This window comes from Lepeophtheirus salmonis, chromosome 3 (assembly GCF_016086655.4).
Source record: "Lepeophtheirus salmonis chromosome 3, UVic_Lsal_1.4, whole genome shotgun sequence".
Lineage (NCBI taxonomy): Eukaryota > Metazoa > Arthropoda > Copepoda > Siphonostomatoida > Caligidae > Lepeophtheirus > Lepeophtheirus salmonis.
Window position 1 is genome coordinate 21,572,249 of NC_052133.2, and position 18,280 is coordinate 21,590,528.

General features: G+C 33.7%; 4 protein-coding genes across 5 annotated transcripts; 3 read left to right on the forward strand and 1 right to left on the reverse strand.

The window, feature by feature from the left end:
* The first annotated feature begins 818 nt into the window (after positions 1-818).
* Positions 819-3,262, forward strand: LOC121114631 (transcriptional adapter 2-beta). Of its 2 annotated transcripts, XM_040708657.2 has the most exons (6): positions 819-944; positions 1,002-1,136; positions 1,200-1,878; positions 1,944-2,175; positions 2,243-2,453; positions 2,519-3,262. In XM_040708657.2, exons 2-6 carry the CDS (start codon positions 1,074-1,076, stop codon positions 2,759-2,761), a joined length of 1,428 nt encoding a protein of 475 aa, XP_040564591.1. In that variant the 5' UTR covers positions 819-944; positions 1,002-1,073; the 3' UTR covers positions 2,762-3,262. The 2 variants fall into 2 exon arrangements, with proteins under 2 accessions (XP_040564591.1, XP_040564590.1); XM_040708656.2 differs by having other exon boundaries at positions 879-1,136.
* Positions 3,263-5,354: 2,092 nt separating this feature from the next.
* LOC121114630 (lysosomal alpha-glucosidase-like) lies at positions 5,355-8,298 on the reverse strand. The gene is given in 3 exon segments (XM_040708655.2): positions 5,355-6,044; positions 6,047-6,471; positions 6,545-8,298. Coding segments are annotated over 3 exon segments (2,334 nt in total). The 5' UTR covers positions 7,891-8,298; the 3' UTR covers positions 5,355-5,481.
* A 459-nt stretch (positions 8,299-8,757) lies between these two features.
* Positions 8,758-9,589, forward strand: ND-B18 (NADH dehydrogenase (ubiquinone) B18 subunit). The gene is made up of 3 exons (XM_040708661.2): positions 8,758-8,961; positions 9,038-9,206; positions 9,280-9,589. The coding sequence occupies exons 1-3, from the start codon at positions 8,868-8,870 to the stop codon at positions 9,365-9,367; spliced, it is 351 nt and encodes a 116-aa protein (XP_040564595.1). The 5' UTR covers positions 8,758-8,867; the 3' UTR covers positions 9,368-9,589.
* Positions 9,590-9,673: 84 nt separating this feature from the next.
* Positions 9,674-15,251, forward strand: LOC121114368 (ATP-binding cassette sub-family C member 10). Its single transcript, XM_071887159.1, has 3 exons — positions 9,674-14,460; positions 14,524-14,874; positions 14,929-15,251. Exons 1-3 carry the CDS (start codon positions 11,290-11,292, stop codon positions 15,169-15,171), a joined length of 3,765 nt encoding a protein of 1,254 aa, XP_071743260.1. The 5' UTR covers positions 9,674-11,289; the 3' UTR covers positions 15,172-15,251.
* The last annotated feature ends 3,029 nt before the right edge of the window (positions 15,252-18,280 follow it).

The following is an 18,280-nucleotide window of genomic DNA, read 5'->3' on the forward strand; positions in this document are numbered from 1 at the left end:
TATTATTGTGTAAATTGGGCATAAAAGGCAGTGTTTTGTGTGACGTAATGTTGTTACTTTTTGGGTCATGATTGCACGTATACGTACTCTTGCGCTTCTCTTGATTTCTCTATATAATATATAACTAAATAAACCTCAATTTTTAATTCAGAGTCATTAATTTTATTGATCAATAGCCGATATTATTAGAGTTGTTTAGCCCAAATAGTTGTCAAGATAATAGTCATAGTCGGCATGCATATTAATAATATTATTTATTAATAGTAACCAAGATACAAAAAATCATCCTTCTTTTCTTTCATACGTGACGTCATCCAGTTGCGTCATTGGAGATAGTGGATTCGATCACATCTAGTTATGATCGAGTATGATATGGTTCTACCCTTGTATTTCCTTGAACAAACGAATTGATTGATAAATAACATTATGGTTAAAAGCAAAAAAAGGCTTGAATTAGAGTAATGATTTAATTACTATGTTTATAAACTAAAGGAGATGTTATTTTGTTAGTGAATTTCTTCTTTTTTGAAAAATTCCTATATGAATTTGTATTTGGATGAAGCCTTCTGACAAATACCATTAAGTAATAATTAAGTAGGAATTATCGTATCGAATTAGTATTATTTTCATTTTGCGAATTAGTATTTGGCGCTAGTGGTTCTAATATTTAGTAATAATAACTAGGAGAAAAGGTATGCAAAAAAAGGACAAAGTGCTCGAGGGGGGAAAAAACACATTCTTCTGTGTTTAAATAAAGCTGAGGGAGGAGGAAGAGAGAGAAGAAAAAAGTGAAGAAGAAAAAGAGCTGCTGCTGATATGCGCTAGCTGAAGCTGCATAAAAAGAAAAAGGGATTGAGCGAGCAAGAAGACTGAAAAGAGAAAAGGAGAGAAGAAGAAAAAGAAAAGCATCTGTTTTTTCTCACGACGGTCGGACGTTTCATGAGGTCCTCATCGTCAAAACACTTGATTAATTTTAATATTGTTGATCGTTTTAAATCCAGGATATGATGTTTTAAGTGAATCCGGTGGCTTTAAAGGATCCTGCACTCTTCCTCTCTGCTCAATTTGGGATCATGAATATGCCAGGACCGGAATTGAATATAAATCCAAAGGCCAGGTGTCATTACTGTACGGAAGTAAGTTAGTTAGTAGTTGCGAGTTGAAGGGACTGAGTTATTGTCTTTTGCCGTCTTTTCTAGGAGATATTCGGGTCAGGAAGTGGTCGAGTGCTTTTGCGATGTGAGGAATGTCCAGACCTGGATTTATGTCCTGAATGTTGGGCGAGCAGAGCAGAATTGGGGCAACATAGTCCTTCACATTCCTATCGGGTCTATGATAGTGGAGGATATCCTCTTTTGGGGGGTACTTGGCCCTCCAGGGACCACCTCAAGCTTTTAGATGCAGTGGAGCAATTTGGATATGGGAATTGGGAGGATATTTCCCGCTGCATTCTGAATGTGAGTCCACTTGAGGCCAAGAATGAGTACATCAAAACCTTTGTGGATGCTTCTATTGGCTCTAAAACTTGGAGCAAGGTCATCCGTGGACAATCCAAGGATCATACTCTTTCATCTTCCCCGTCCAACAACAGCATTCATAACAATAACAACATTCACTCTCACGTCAAAAGTGAGCCTCCAACTAATTTGACTCTACATGAGTCCATCATGTTGGGCTTCATGCCTCAGAGGGAGGACTATGAAGTTGAGTTTGATAATTCTTGTGAGTCCCTTGTTTCTCAGCTAGGAATGACGACTTCCCCAATGGAAGAGGATGAAGTTGAAATTGCCCTAAAAACCACACATGTGGATATCTACAAATATAAATTAATGGAACGGGAAAAGAGGAAAAGAGTTGTGAGAGAGTATGGACTCATAGGTGAGACTCCTACCTCCCCTGCTCAACTTTCATTCTACTTCATTTTTTTATTTTTTTGTACATAGGACATTTTTTCAAGGAGAATCCAGTGAATGGAGATCCCTTTAAGAAAGACAGATTGGCAGCATCCAATGGTAGTAATAGTTTCAAAGTTCGTAAGGGCGGCAAAAGCGGAGATATTTTTTCAGGACGACTCAAAGTTATGGCCGAATTTTTGGGGCCTAAGGATTATCAAGCCTTCATAGCTAATTTAACCAAAGAGAAGGAACTCAAACAGCAAATCAAAGACTATCAAAAGTGCGGAAAGCCTCCACTCATCTTTTTCTTTTTTTACCTAGTATATTTTATCTACATCATTTTTTAGATACCGTAAAAATGGTATAGTCAAAATGTCGGACTCAACTGAGTTTGAGAATCTTAGGTGCAGACACAGTAAAAAACGCAATGATTCTAGGAAAAAGAATGGCGATCATGATATCAACATTAGTACCTCATTCGTATCAGTAGAGGATCTAAATGGGTCTTCTACAAACAATTCAGTCATATCGTCTGCCAAAGATTTCTATGATCAAAAGGTTGCAAATGAGTCTCTTCATTTTTATAAGTTTTCTTTTTCCGATGTATTTATATTCATTTTTAGAACCGGAGTCTGCCTGACTTGCCAGGCTATGAAATTCTGTCAACCAATGAGCGAAAGTTATGTTCAAGTCTTAAGTTGACGCCTGCCCAGTACATTAGCTACAAAACCTCTCTATTGACCAATTATCTCCAGAAAAAGAGAGGTCAAACTTTCAATCCACTCAATCCTCTGGGCTTGGATAAAAACAATAGGAAAATCATATTCAATTTCCTCATGAAGGCTGGGTGGATCAATGCCTATTAAATTTCCCCAATATCTCACTCACTCACTCCAATTTACTACTACTATATATTCATTCGTTTTTTATAATCATTTTTCCTCTTCAAAACAAACCAAACTTTAAAAAAAAAAAAAAAAAAAAAAAAAAAACTGCCGTTAGCTCTTCAATAATATAAATGTGTATTTTTAATATAAGAGTACCAGATATCTTGCCTTGAAAGACGCATCCACTTCCATGATAAAGGAACATGTTTTCTCTCTTTTATATATTGCTAATACAATCATTTGATTGATGAAAAAAATTCCTTACAAATTCCATGAGACTGATTAATATTTTTAAAAAGAGAAAAAATATTTGTGAATTTTTTGATAGGTTTTTTCCCTTTTGGTTTGGAATTTGTCTCTATATTTTTACTGAATAATTATGAAAATAATAATTAATTGCTCGAATTCCCTCAAAATAAAGGTCTAGATTAGTTTTTAGGCCCCTTTGGAGTGTAAGTCAATACATATTGTGTGTTTTCAGTACGTTTATTATTTTTTTTAGGGTTTAAGTCAAAGCTGTTATTTATTTGTTTTAGAGTTTGAATTTATCAATTGGTCCTTACAATGCATCACCGCGCGTAATATATTTATGTATATATATATATATTAAAACATATTTTTTCTATATAAAAAAAAATCTTTTTGTTAAATAAGGAGTTAGGATTATACAATAATATAATATATGGTTAGCTACGTTCTTAATTAAATCTGACATTTGCAGAGCGGACTTACTAGTTAATGTCCACTATTACATATTTATAAAAACATATTTTTTTATTACATATATATATATATATGGCCCGTCAACCCATATGCAAGCAAGAATGATTTTTCTCAAAATTGTATATGTATTCTTCGAAGAATTATCCTATCAACAAATTAGTCTTATTAGCCCATTATAAGTTCCGCAATTTGCACTTACAGTAGCTAAAATTGATCTTTATATTAAAATAATGAAAGATTTTATTTCAAAAAGAGGCATACGGGCAAATATTCGTCTTTTAGATCAAACAAAACGTATACACTTAAGCTCAATTTCTTGAGTATCTAACTTATCCCAGTAATTTGAATACAATGCCTATAACTGACTCAAATATATCTATGAAATCAGGGGCGTCCACAGAGTTGTAAATTTTTTTTTTTTTTTTTGGGGGAAATTAAATTTTATGTAAATTATTATTAGAAATTAAATTAAATTTTCTAGTAGAAAGCAAACATTCCTTAATTGGGAGGGGGCTACAACCCATAGAATTGATATTTCTCCCCGCCACTAACATAAAGCAAAAAATATAATTAGGATTTTCTACCTTTCTAGAATTTTTATTCATGATTGATTTTCTGTTCACGCGCCAAATATAATGATTTTCCTTCTGTCTCGCACACACACACATTCATTAATTTATACCATTTTCCCCCTTCGCAATGAATCCAGGTTAATTTAAAAATTGTTTATATATTTGTTCATTCAGTTAGATATGTTTCACTTCATATATTTTTATGAGAGAACATCCCCTATTAAGCTCCTAATTACTATTATTATCTCTCAAATCTTTCAAGTAGCTTAATATAACATGAGACTAAATGTTCAAGTAATTATATTGATATATATGCATAATACAAAGATATAAACAAATTATCCCTTGCTGTCGTTCACTTGAATCCTTTGTTTGAATGACAAAGTGTTATCATAAAAAAACGTAATGAGTCATGATTAATAAATGATTATGAACCGACCAACAATTGTGTTTTAATTATAGTTGTAATGAGCTAGTCTATTAAGGTGTAGTTAAAATATATATTTTTAAGAAGGATGCTACAAGTTAAGGGAGCAATCACAATACTAAGCGAGCTTGTCGGGATTAAATATGGAGATGAAAGACTTTTTCAAAAAGGGGTTGTCCCACAGACAAGTACATTAGACTGGGTCTTATTCATTCGAAATGTCATTTGGACAGCCCAAAACTGTTCCTTTTCATTTAAAAAAAATGAAATATAAAGTTTGAACCAAATTAATAACTGTTTTATAAGAATAAACATTCTTTTAAAAGTTTTGATATAGATTTCTCCTTAAAGATTTTTTTTTTTAAATGTCAGTTTTTCTGTACCACGTATAGCGCGCACTTTTTGGCCCTCTTTTATCACATAAGGCCTATCTTTTTTTTTTTAAGAGAAAAAAATGCATTTACTCATTGAATATCTTCCTTTTGGAATTCACCTAAAATAGTATATTACTCCGGGATCAGAGAATTTTTGTCTTTATCCTCTAAAAATTATCCCTTAAAGGACGAATGCAGAAATGAAGGAAAAATTTTTATAGGATATATATTCAAAAACAAGGTAATTTGATCAAATTCAAGACCAGTTGAAAAATTTGAACCTCTATTTTTTTTTTTTTTTTTCAGAATGTTAATTTTTAGTAGAAAATTATTATTATTTTTATTTTCCCACTTTGAAAAACACTCAAAAAAAGTTTAGATCTTATGTTGCATTAACTAATTTTATGGTAAACTCTTTTTCCCACCATAAATTTTTGAAATTTACAACATCAAAAGAAACCTCTAAACATTAACTATTTTAGCTCAAACTTTATATTTTTTCATTTTTTATCGAAGGTAGTAATAATTTTGGACTATATTCACTGGACATTTAGGGGGGAAAAAGAACGAATCTAATGTACATCTTACGCATCTCTTAATACTTTATCCTTCTTTAAGAGTAATGGTGAATTCTTTATCCATTGACAAATTCAAATCGTGGATGACCAATCGTCCATCCTTAAAAACATAGCTACCAATGACCGTTGAATTATTCAACACTATGTAGTTTATCGTTTTGCATTTGAGTCCGGATATTCCAATCAGAGACATTTTAAGCCTGCTCATTCCTTTGTAGCCATTTGATAAAATCATTGAGGCTAATGTACCATTGGAAGAAAAAGTGTATTTTGCTAAGAAATAGGATTGGCTTTCGACTGTTCCCTCAGAAATTCCATCATCGTAAAATAGTTCTCCTTTCGCATGCAATTTTTCATCTAAAACTACTTCCAGCATAAAGTCATTTAGACGAGATTTTGTGGTATCCATATCATCTTTTTGTAGAGGAAATATAAATCCACCACGAATAAAAAGAGGAACAATGCTGAGTGGAGCATATATCTGAATGTATTTCCCAATAAACTTTTGAGGGACTTCGGTAATTAAACCTTGCTGTAGGTAGTATGAAATATCGTACCATCTAGAACCCTTAGGAAGATACACATCCTTTGTGTGGCTCCTTCATTAACTACTGGTGCAATTAAGAGCCCATTGCCCCACATGAATTGTTGATCAATATTTCGAGAAGTGTTGTCCTTAGGAAAAACATTCCACATCGCTCTTACCACTGTAGAACCTTGCGTATTGTGATTATAAAATAGAGTATAAAGATAGGGGAGTAGGTTATAACGATACTTGAGAGCCAAACGTATAATATATGCAAATTTATGACCGAATACTCCTGGATCTTGTTCTATTGCAGATATAGTATTGTGGTTTCTTGAAAAAGGATAAAACGCACCAACTTGATACCATCTGGTGCAAAGTTCTGGAGTAGTATTCCCGTTGAATCCACAGATATCTGCACCTATGTGTGGAATTCCAAACATATTAAACTGTATTATACCGATAATAGATTCTCGTAAATGTTTCCACCTTCAAAAAAAAATCAAAACATGTTTCAAAAGTAAGAACTTTTTATATTTATTATTACTTAATTAATACTCACAAACTTGTATTGTCTCCAAGCCATTTTGCTGAGTATCTTCCAGAACTGAGATAAGTCGATCTGGACAGTACAAATCCACGAGTTTTTGTCACTTTGCGCACAGCTCTTATGGTTGATCTTGCTTCAGATAGTCCATATAAACTATGGAGATTATAATGAGGGATTAGCTCCCCATTTAATGAGTGAGTATGATCAGGACAAATTGTTTTGGATGCAAGTTTAAGGCCCTGTAGGTTACGTGGAATATATGGAGGTTCATTAAGTTGATTCTTGGGACACCCTTCCTCAATATCCCCATCAACAAAATTTGAGGGTTCATTCATGTCAATCCAAAGTCCGTCAATTTTAATTTTTTGATGAAAGTCCTTCACACATTTTTCCCACCAAATCGATGTGTTTTCCTTGAAAAAATCAGGAAAATGCACTTTCCCGAATGGCCAAACTTTACCCACCATGGGTAAGCCATTTGAGCGCTTAACCCAAACATCCATGGACTCTCCAAGTGCATAAGCTTTATAGGTACCATCGGACTCTTTGCTTTCAAAATCAATAGCGGGATCCATGATTGGAACAAAATGTTTTCCCTCCTCATGTAAGTAGTCTACAAAATCCGGTAACCCCTTAAAATTTACTGGATCAAATGTGAAGTCTAAGAATTGATACATATAGTCAATATCAGCCCATTGAGCATCCAATGGAATTTTAAATGCAATTGTACGATCATAAGCAGCTTTTATGGATTCTGTGTTTGTGTATCCAAAGCGACATAGATGATGGCCCAATGACCAGTAAGGAGGGATGTAATATCTACCAAAAGCCCCGGAAAACTGTTGAAGAGACTCTTCCGGAGAAGGTCCCATAAATAAAAACATATCAATTATACCTCCTATTGTCTTATATATAAATTTGTTTTGTGGAGCCATAGTCCACTCCTGTCCATTACTATTTAGAATGACAAGAGTACTACCTTGGCCTTGTGGTTCCACTACGGTAATTAGAGGAAAAACCCCATACATATTCCCCATTCCATTGGGCGTTGAGTCCCTTGCCCATCCATTCCAACTTTGCCAGTTCATGTCATGCAACAAACTACTTTGTTCGTTCTCTCCCAATCCATAAATATGTCCTTTAGACGATACAGACAGAGGTACTTGTATGAATTGATCCGAAAAAATTAATCCTGAAAGATTTTTGGTGCTTAAAACGATCTCTTTTGTTGATTTCCGAGTGATTTGAAAGGAAAATACAGGGGATTCAAAGAATTGAAGATCAAACAAGCGTGATGTATCCTTGGATTTTTTTGGGGGGATTGATGGAGATCGGAACTTCAAATCGCTTTGAATCATAATCCTTCAATTGAATTCGGATGCCGTATGATGATACAAATTCAAATTGAGCAATCAGAGTATTTGAATCATTTCCAAACAATGACTTGAGACTCGAATTTCTTTGAAGAATCAGGGTCCAGCCGTTATGGTTTAAGACTTTGCTCTTGATTGTGTATCCATAGTTTTGAGGAAAAGTGCAAATTGGGCCAGATGGTGCATTCGGTGAATAGATGCAATTCCGTAGACCACAAATCTCTCTGATTTGATTTCCATGTTTATAAGAGTCGGGAATACAGTCTACGGGATAGTCAGAGGCGCCTAGTCGAGCATAGGAGGATAAGAAAACCAAGGAAATAAAATAATAATATCCCATGCTTTACTACTCTAAACTCATTAATATTTCGATAAAGAGTAAAACACTTCTCAGATTTCAAGTTTCCATTAGAGCTTTTTGAGCTAGACATCATTGAAAAAGAGAACGAGTTCATTTCTTACATAAGTGAGAACTTTGAACATTGATTATGATTTAAAAACAACAACATATCAACTGTTATTAACTGAACTATACAAGAGCTTGCATATTGATATAATAATTAATAACTAATAAGTAAGACGCTTAGAACTTAATATTTATGCATATTAAATGATATTATTAATTATATACAAGAGAAAAGTAAGCTACTGTTAATCACTGATAACAGTTGTACTGACTGTCATACTGTGAGTTGTGACTGTATACAGAGAATATGCATAGAAGGTTCTACTGCAGCCTTTAACCTATGTAGTGAGCTAGTTAGGCTACTTATTTAAGTAGCTTATCCATTAGAGGAGTGACGTAATACATACAATTAATTAGGTAGCACTCTCATTTCTTCCTCAAATGACGTCATTTCGAACAGCTGATTCAGTTGCAACATTTTTTGACATTAATTAATTTTGGACGGTTCTCCAGATTGATTTCCCTTACTATTCCCTGATTAAGAACAAGAAGGACTATGTCGATTCATGTTGGTCGATTGGATGTACCCAATCTTGTCAAACCTACATTTGACCCTAATTTGGGTTTCTCTAATGGTCGCAAGCCAAGAGGTTCTTTCCACTCAATTTTGATTTTACAGAATAATGAAATATTAATTATTCTAAATTCAATGATCTTTTCTCTTAGAAATTTCAATGACGGAAAAAGAGATGATAGCGGCCAAGGTACCCCCAGGTGAGAGAGGATACTGTGCTCGCACATATGTGGAGCACAGGTCCTGTCTAAGCAAGAAGACTCCTTTTAATTTTCTCTGCAAGCATGAACTTCACAATTATCATCACTGCATGGAAGAGGAGTAAGTCCCTGCCCATTCACTTGGAATATTTCTACTCCTCTCACTTATACATTCATTTTCTTTCTCTCCATAGTTATATTCTTCGTATTAAGGAATATGAGCGTGAAAAGAGGTTAAGAGCACGCGAGGAGCGGATCAATAAAATTCAATCTGGAGAATAAACTTCTTTCTTTTTTATCCCTCCTTCTACGAAAGCGCTTTATCTTAGTCGTTTAGCTAAAAGCCTCGTTATGTTGGACAATATTTGAATTTAGTTGTATATGTGTAATGATAGATTTAAAAAAAAAAAAAAAAAAAGGTTTTACTCATTCGTAAATTGTGTCGTGTATTTTGTTCTTCTGATAAGGAACTTTGATTCTTCTACATTATAGACTATCCACATATTTTGCCTTTAAGTCATTATATATTATCGAAATTCCAAATCAATAACTTCCAATTAGAACAAGCAAACGAGAAAAAAATCAATGAGCTGCTAAAAACTTTTTTTCTTTTATCAGGCGGATATTAAACTTTTATCAGAATGACTCATAATTCCAAAGGTTCGTTTGAATTATTTATACTTATTTATGTCTGTAATTAAAAAGATGACAGTTTCTATACTAATTATAATGAAGTACTTTGATGATATAATGGGACTATCTCCTTGACTCGAATTGTACCAGCCTTAGTAAACAGTAAAATCTATTACGTGAATGGATTATGAAATTATATAGCATTGAATCATAAGATATTACAATTCGAATAATACAATAAGTGTGGGAGCATGAATCATTATGAGATCTGTCAAATTCTGGAATAGGTTATGTGATAGATGATAATAATGCATTAATTAATAATATCCCTTGTTTGACGTTCTCCAGCAGGCTGGCTAATTCAGTCTTTTCTTTTTTAAATGTTGTGTACAAGTTGCAACTCGTATAAACAAACTATACAAGTATTAAAATGCAGTATTTAATAACAAAAATGATCATTCTAATTACCAACTATTAATTGATACTATCATTTCATTTTACTCTTTTAAAATACATGGTTATGATGGATTCATGAGTAATATAACTGTGGGTATTTTTGAGCTTTATAATGTGCCACAGAATACATCTATATCTGTCATTTGTATTAGAATAGCCAAAAATTACATCATTAATATATGGATCATACATGCAATATTCAATTATTGCATTATCCTCATCCATTGTTCTGTAAATCCGTCATTTAAAATTAACCATCTCATTTCCTGGGTTCAAGTTGTACAATTTGCGTATACAAGTTGCAACTTGTACATAACTTATATAAGCTGAGCTTGAAGGATTGACAGCTGTGCATGGGAGAAGCTGCTGAATGCGATAGATATTAAGTCATAAATGTGAAAACTTATTATTTATATTGCTGTAGTCTATGAGTGTACTGTAGTTCTCTTGTGTTGAATAGAACCTCCTACTCCAAAATGAATCGAAGCCAAAACTGATGAGAAAGAGAAGAAAATGTTGGCATCGTCAATCGTGGATAGCGATATAAAAAGGGAGTTTTGTGGGAGAGGGAGTCTCCATCCTGGGACTCCTCCATCAATGATTTTGGTATATGTTTTCAGAGCCTTGTCCTTGTTGTTCCAACTCATGCCATACTCGGAATAATCTCGGCCTATTACTCCTCATATGAGCATGGTTCATACTATTTGAGACCTCAGAAAGCTATAATTGCGATTGTGAGTCGAATCATTATTTCTCTTGGCCTTGCGGCACATTCCGCTTTGTTCCTTCTTCTAAGAGAAAAATATACAGAAAACCCAGATGGATCCTCTCTCCTTGAGTCCTTTGTTAAAATAATTTGCTGGACTTGTCACGCAGCTTATAACTATAATCTTCTGCATAGACTATCACTTTCACCGAGAGGACCTAATCGCATCCTCTTTATCTGGATTCTCTGTCTTATACCAGATCTTATTCAAGCTAGATCTAACCTCTTACAACCCCTCACCATACCACTCATTGAGCGAAATTTACTTTTTTATGAGGCCCTTTTCCAAAACATATTTTTGGCAACTTATTCTCTGACTCTGTTCTTTGGTCCTACAGAGTCAGAATCGATGTCTTATCAAGGCCCGGGAGAAAGGGATCGCCTTTGGACTCGTGCACAGTCATATGGAGGATTTCATGAAGAATATGACTACAATTATCTGGGGGTTGCACAGGAAGACACAAGTATAATGGATAGACTGTTCTTTAAATGGGTGTCTCCTCTTATTGATAAAGGTCGAATGGGAAAGCTTAATTCTTCTCAAGATGTATTCGATCTTCCACATAATATTCATACAGGGATTGTGTATGAGGATTTTGAATTTCACAAGTCACGAGTTCGATCTCTCCAATGGTTTCGAAAAGCTCTCTCTTCCAAATTTTTAAAAGAATTTCTATGTATTGGAATGATCAAATTTGTTGCAGATGTTAGTGGGTTCTTCTGTCCTCTCCTCCTGAACCGCTTAGTGAAATTTATGGAGGATCCAAAAGCAGATCTGAGATGGGGCTATTTCTACGCTTTTTCATTATTCGTCTCCACATTCCTCGTTGCCATCTGTAATACTCAATTTAATTTTAAAATGAATGAACTTGGACTGAAGGTTCGAGCCTCAGTGATACAATCTTTGTATAAGCAAACTCTTAGTGTATCTGAAGCTAATTTAAATAAGTACTCGCGAGGGGAAATAATAAATTTCATGAGCATTGATGTGGATCGTGTCGTCAATTTTGCACCTAGTTTCCATGCATTTTGGTCCCTACCTTTTCAAATGGTAGTTACCTTGTATTTATTGCATCAACAAGTTGGAGTTTCATCCTTTGTTGGAGTAGGATTTGCCATTCTCATGATACCCATTAACAAGGTTATAGCAACAAAAATAGGATCATTGAGTGGGCACATGATGAGTGCCAAGGATGATAGGGTCAAAATTATTGCAGAAATTATCGAAGGAATACGAGTCATCAAATATTATTGTTGGGAGTCTTTCTTCACGGACAAAACCAACTCCCATAGAAATGATGAAATCTACTATCTAAAATGGCGTAAATACTTAGATGCCGTTTGTGTATATTTGTGGGCAAGTACACCTGTCATCATCTCGGTTTCCACTTTTGCTACTTACTCAGCTCTTGGAAATCCTTTAACTGCGGCTAAAGTGTTCACTTCAATGGCATTGTTTGCCATGCTTTCTGGACCATTTAATGCATTTCCATTTGTTATCAATGGGCTCATTGAAGCAAATGTATCCATAAAACGATTGGCTCGATTTTTGTCACTTCCCAGCATTAACCGAATAAAATACTTCACAGAATACAAAGACGAAAATACGAAGGCTTCCAAGGAAATTGAAACAAAGATTCCAGACATTCAAATTATGGAAGCATCTTTTGGATTTACTAAGGATTGCTTTACTTTGAGAAACATTGATGTATCCATCAAAAGACAAGAATTTGTTGGTGTCTTGGGACCTGTGGGTAGTGGAAAAACAACCTTTTTGAATGCCATCTTGGGTGAGTTGGAAAAACAATCTGGGAAGATAAGTGTTCGGGATCCTTTATCTGGAATAGCATATGTACAGCAAGTTCCTTGGATACAGAATAAAAGCATTCGTGACAATATTCTGTTTGGAGAAATGTATATCCATGGAAAGTATACAAAAGTAATTAAGGCCTGCTGTTTGGATCATGACTTTAAACATTTACATCGAGGAGATCACACTATAGCTGGGGAGAAGGGTGCTGCCCTGAGTGGAGGACAAAAGGCCCGTATTGCGCTTGCCAGAGCTATTTATCAAGACAAAGATATCTATTTAATTGACGATGTTTTTTCTTCCTTGGATGTCAACGTTGGTTATAAAGTATACACAGAAGTCATGCTCAATCTTTTGAAGCGGAAAACACGGATTCTTTGTACTCATAATCCTCAGTATATTAATGATGCCAATATTGTCATCAAAATCAAAGATGGAGAATTTGAAAGTGTTAAACAATCCACTCATTTAGTACCTACTTCAACATCTCCTGACTTTTCTTATGACACTTCTATGTTTGACTTTAAGGATAATTCGAACGTAATTGATGATTCTGTTGAGGAAGAAATGCAGGAAACTGGAGTTGTTGCCTATAGGATTTATAAAAAATACTGGCAAGCCATTGGTACTTATCTTGCTCCCACGATTCTAATCTCTATTTTTCTTATGCAAGTTGCATCAAATACAACAGATCTTTGGCTGAGTCATTGGGTTAGTACAGATAATTTCCAGAACAATACTGAGGATACAGATCATTATATTTATGTGTATAGTGGACTTGCTGTTTTTCATACTATACTCACATTAATACGAGCATTTCTTTTCGCATATGGAGGAATTCATGCTGCTAAGATTATTCATGATCTCCTTTTAGGGGTTCTCTTACGTGCTAAAATTTATTTTTTTGATAGCACACCTGCTGGAAGGATCCTCAATCGTTTTTCATCCGATACTTATGCTATTGATGATTCTTTGCCCTTTATTTTGAATATATTCTTGTCTCAAATCTTTGGTGTATTTGGGCGAGTGCTTGTCTGTGTATATGCAGTTCCTTGGATTCTTATAGTTCTACTCCCTTTGGGATTATTTTATTATGAGATTCAATGTAAATACCGTCCTGGATCTAGAGACTTGAAAAGAATATCCTCGGTTTCCCTATCTCCAATCTATGAACATTTCAACGAAACTGTGCATGGTCTTAAAATCATTCGGGCCTCAAAGGCTTCTCAAAGGTTTCTACTCGAAAATGAAGAGCTTGTTGAATGCAATCAAAAAGCTCGCTATGCGGCGTTCTCTGCATCTTTGTGGTTAGAAATTCGATTGCAATTAATTGGCTCTATCGTCGTTTTTTCAATTGCTCTTATCTCTGTGATCAATTTTGAGTCAGTGGATGCGGGATTAGTAGGTTTGGCCGTTAGTTATGCATTGGGAATGACGAGTAGACTAGCTGAAGTCGTCGTTAGTTTCACTGAGACAGAAAAAGAATTAGTTGCTGTTGAAAGGGCCTATGACTATATTGATAGGATTTACGAGGAGAGCTACAGTGGAGTTTTAAATATGCCTTATAATTGGCCAAATCAAGGAGTCGTTGAATTTAAAGATATAAGGCTGCGCTATAAGGACCACTTGCCTTATGTACTAAATAAAGTCAATTTTAAAACAAACCCCAAGGAAAAAATTGGTATCGTTGGTAGAACAGGAGCAGGAAAGGTGATTAAGATCTATTTACTTTATATATATACATATATTTAAATCATTAATTATCCTTTGCAGAGTTCCCTTATCGCTGCGCTTTTCCGTTTATCGAGTTTTTCTCATGGAGAAATCATGGTTGATGGTATTAGAATCCGTCTACTTCCTTTAATAGATTTCCGTCGTCAGTTTGCTGTGATACCCCAGGATCCATTTATATTTAGTGGAACCATTCGTCAGAATTTAGATCCCTACGCACAACATTCCGATCAAGAACTTTGGGACAGTATCAAATTGTCATATTTATATAATATAATTTACTCGTTTGGTTCATCAGGTTTAGATACCCTAATTGGTGATGGTGGAAAATCCCTTTCCATCGGGCAAAAACAATTGCTCTGTTTGGCAAGAGCAATAATAACGTCTGCAAAGGTATTATTTTAAGTCATGTTTGACACATTCTAACAAGTAATATGTATATTTTAGGTTGTTTTTATCGATGAGGCAACGGCTTCCGTTGATAAGGAGACGGATCGTTTGATTCGAAATGTCTTAAAAACTGCTTTTAACGATAAGACTGTCATTACTATTGCTCATCGCATAGAAACCGTCCTTAATTCAGATCGCATTTTTGTTATGTCGAATGGACAAATTATTGAGGAAGGCAAACCTGAAGATCTCATCAAAAGTCCAAATTCTGAATTTAGAAAACTTATAGAACAAAAATAATCTTTTACTCATTCGTGTATTATAATATCATATAATCATCCGACTATTTATTTGACAAAATATATAAACATACTATGCTACATATTATCAATTTACCCCTATTTTTATTACAAAATATAATATATCAAATGAAACTGTTTCTCTAATTTTTCTCAGACATGATTATATTATATTATTTTATCTTTTTATGTAGAAAAAACAACTAAGGAGCAAATCGAATATTTTCAAGTAATTATAATTATATATATTTGTACCTCTTCAATTCATTTATTTTTTTACCCATTCTGAACTCGCGTATGTATATATTCTTCTGTATGATATGAATAATATATTAGATACGTCATGTAACATGGCTATTGTACTAAGAATTCCTTCTATTGTCAAATATGACTTGTATGAATGGATGAAAGATCATTATTATGATTATCCAACAATATATCGGGCTTAACTTATTTTGTATACACTTGTACGTATCCCTTAAAGCAGGGATTCTCAACCTTCTATTAGTGATCTACCACTTGTAAAATATTTATGTAACCCAAGTACCCCCTTACCAACACAAAACATTTTTAGCTTCAATGATAGATGCGTACTTAATTTTTTTGATATTAGATATGGATTTTTGGATTTTTTTTTTCAAAAATTCAAAATTCCAGGGCTATACTCAAAAATATATATTTTTTTAAATTTCAAAATCCATATCTATTATCAAAAAATTAAGTTTTTTGGAAACGAAATTTAAAACATTCCATTGATGTTCACACATTCTTCTTTGTTTGAAAATCATCACGTGACCCCTCCGTTGTCTCTCGCGAACCACTGGTCTATAAGACTATGCGACATTCTCTGTATTTATATATATATATATAAAGTAAGAAAAATAACTCGTTCAAAAAAAAAAAAAAAATCCGTTCCGTTCATTCAATACGCGTTCCATAGAACGCCGTTCAATTTTGATTTGCCTTTCACAAGCCTGATTTGATACAATGTATAATAAAAATATATGACTTGTATAAGATGTTATTTAGAAAGACATCATATTGAGTCATATTTAATTATATTTTTAATGTATCCTACCCATAAATATAAAATAATCAATTGTTCTTAAAAAGGGAGCTGTTATGTAATCCTTGAAATTAACCGTTCACTCAGCACACAGGGCTCTATTTAATTTATAATATTATTAATGGCTTAAGTGGCCTATTAGTATTGTGGAGTTCTAATAAGAAAACATCTTCCATAAAAACGCAAGTCCTTAGTAAAATAAGAAATACTTTTTAGAGTACCTACTTTATGTCCTGTTTAAAAAATTGAAATGACTTTGTGTGCATGTCGAGTGTCGAGTCTTACCTTTCAAGTTCAAAGTCAAGTTTGGAGTCTTTGACTGTATGATCAAGTCAAGCTACAAGTCTTCAAAATATGGATTTGAGTAAATAAAAATTTTTCAAATGCTCACCCTCTAATCAGAGGAAAGATATCCTAAAGACCCCAGTTTCGATTCCAAGTCCCCACTTCTTCTAAAAACTATCTACAAAAACCATATGATTATTATTTCTCCAGCGCATAGTGGCTCTGAGATTCATATATCATAAATATATAAACCTGCCTAGGTCTGTTACATGTATTTATGAATTAAAATAACTTATTTTTTAAATTGTACGTACAATAGCTCCATGTGACCGACCTACATAGATTAATTATAAGCAGTTTAAGAATAGGTTCAAATGAAACCAACTATCAATTTTTTAGAACAGCGTCAAGTGTGTCCAATTACTTATTTTTCAGGCTTGTGAACGGAATGCAAAATTGAACGGCGTTCCATGGAATTTGCATTCAATGAAACGAATGTAATTTTTTAACGCTAACTGTTGAAGGCTAAAAATGTGATTTTAGTGTTCCGTTCCAATAGTATATACAAAAAATTATATAAATCAATGTTAATATTTTATTTTATAGATGATTGAAAGGGCTGATGAAGCAAGACGAACGCTTGGGAGACCTATTTTGTAGTATTGACAAAGGAGGCGGGGGAGCTGAGGGGCTACTTTTGTGAAGGTTCTTATCAAACATGAAAGTTTCTAGTACTCTATCTTAACTCAAACATATGAACTTGATCAGGTTAATAATTCTGAATCATGGGGCTGAGGCTTCATTATTCCTCAATAAAAATATAAAAATCATGACTTCCATCATGACATGTATGTGTTTATCTTTTTCACAGCTTAAAGCTGCTCTCAATAAATCTCATGGAAGAACTTCATTTTGCTTTTATCTTTGGACTTTCTAATCGATCTAAAAATATTTATTCGATTAGTCATCTATGAGTTAGGATAGCTCAAGTAACATCCATGTTTGATGTTTACAAGAATGTGATAATCCTCCATTACTCCAAATGGAATATATATGCGAACAAAATAGATCACTAATAAGTAATAATTTATGAACTATAGCAATAAATTTATAAGTTTTTAACTTAAACTTTAAATACATAATCAATCATTTTGAATGACTTAGTTTCTATTCAATGATATCATATTGTAGATCCTTATCAAAAGGATGACCCCTAACTTTAGGGAGTAAAATCTTTGGAACAAATTCCATTTTTGTAATACACCTGTAGAAAAATGTTAAAGGGAATGTCTGTTGAATCCTAAGGTCAATAGGTAATTGGATTTTAGGCAGAAAAAATATACTTCCGTCTACATGAGGTTGAATGACATATCATTTTCCCCTCCAGATATTAATAAAATTCATTGTAACCCTACTATAATTACGGTTCACATGTCGATACCTTGACCTTTATTGTATCTCACAACCTTTCCTCCAACAAGAAACATGGTAAAAAGGCCCAAATCAATTGGTAGTAGTTAGCCAATTCTTCCAAATTATGAATGATTCTTCATATAAAAGTGGTCAATAGTTTATAGCTTAACGTGAGCAAATTCGAATTCAACGAATCAATTCAAAGACTTATAAAGAGAAAATAATAAATCGACAGCTGACAAAAAAGACATAGTATATTTATATTATTTTTTATCTGCGCTATCTTTCGACTACGACTTATGTCATACTCATATGTGCTAGTTTGTTCGTGTCCTAAAAGTAGTGT

Coding starts and splice junctions, on each gene's coding strand:
- LOC121114631 (XM_040708657.2), top strand. CDS start 1,074: ATGAATATGCCAGGACCGGAATTGAATATAAATCCAAAGGCCAGGTGT. Junction 1,879..1,943: donor GAGAGAGTATGGACTCATAG/GTGAGACTCCTA, acceptor TTTTGTACATAG/GACATTTTTTCAAGGAGAAT. Junction 2,454..2,518: donor AAGATTTCTATGATCAAAAG/GTTGCAAATGAG, acceptor ATTCATTTTTAG/AACCGGAGTCTGCCTGACTT.
- ND-B18 (XM_040708661.2), top strand. CDS start 8,868: ATGTCGATTCATGTTGGTCGATTGGATGTACCCAATCTTGTCAAACCT. Junction 8,962..9,037: donor TAATGGTCGCAAGCCAAGAG/GTTCTTTCCACT, acceptor CTTTTCTCTTAG/AAATTTCAATGACGGAAAAA. Junction 9,207..9,279: donor CATCACTGCATGGAAGAGGA/GTAAGTCCCTGC, acceptor TTCTCTCCATAG/TTATATTCTTCGTATTAAGG.
- LOC121114368 (XM_071887159.1), top strand. CDS start 11,290: ATGTCTTATCAAGGCCCGGGAGAAAGGGATCGCCTTTGGACTCGTGCA. Junction 14,461..14,523: donor GTAGAACAGGAGCAGGAAAG/GTGATTAAGATC, acceptor TATCCTTTGCAG/AGTTCCCTTATCGCTGCGCT. Junction 14,875..14,928: donor CAATAATAACGTCTGCAAAG/GTATTATTTTAA, acceptor TGTATATTTTAG/GTTGTTTTTATCGATGAGGC.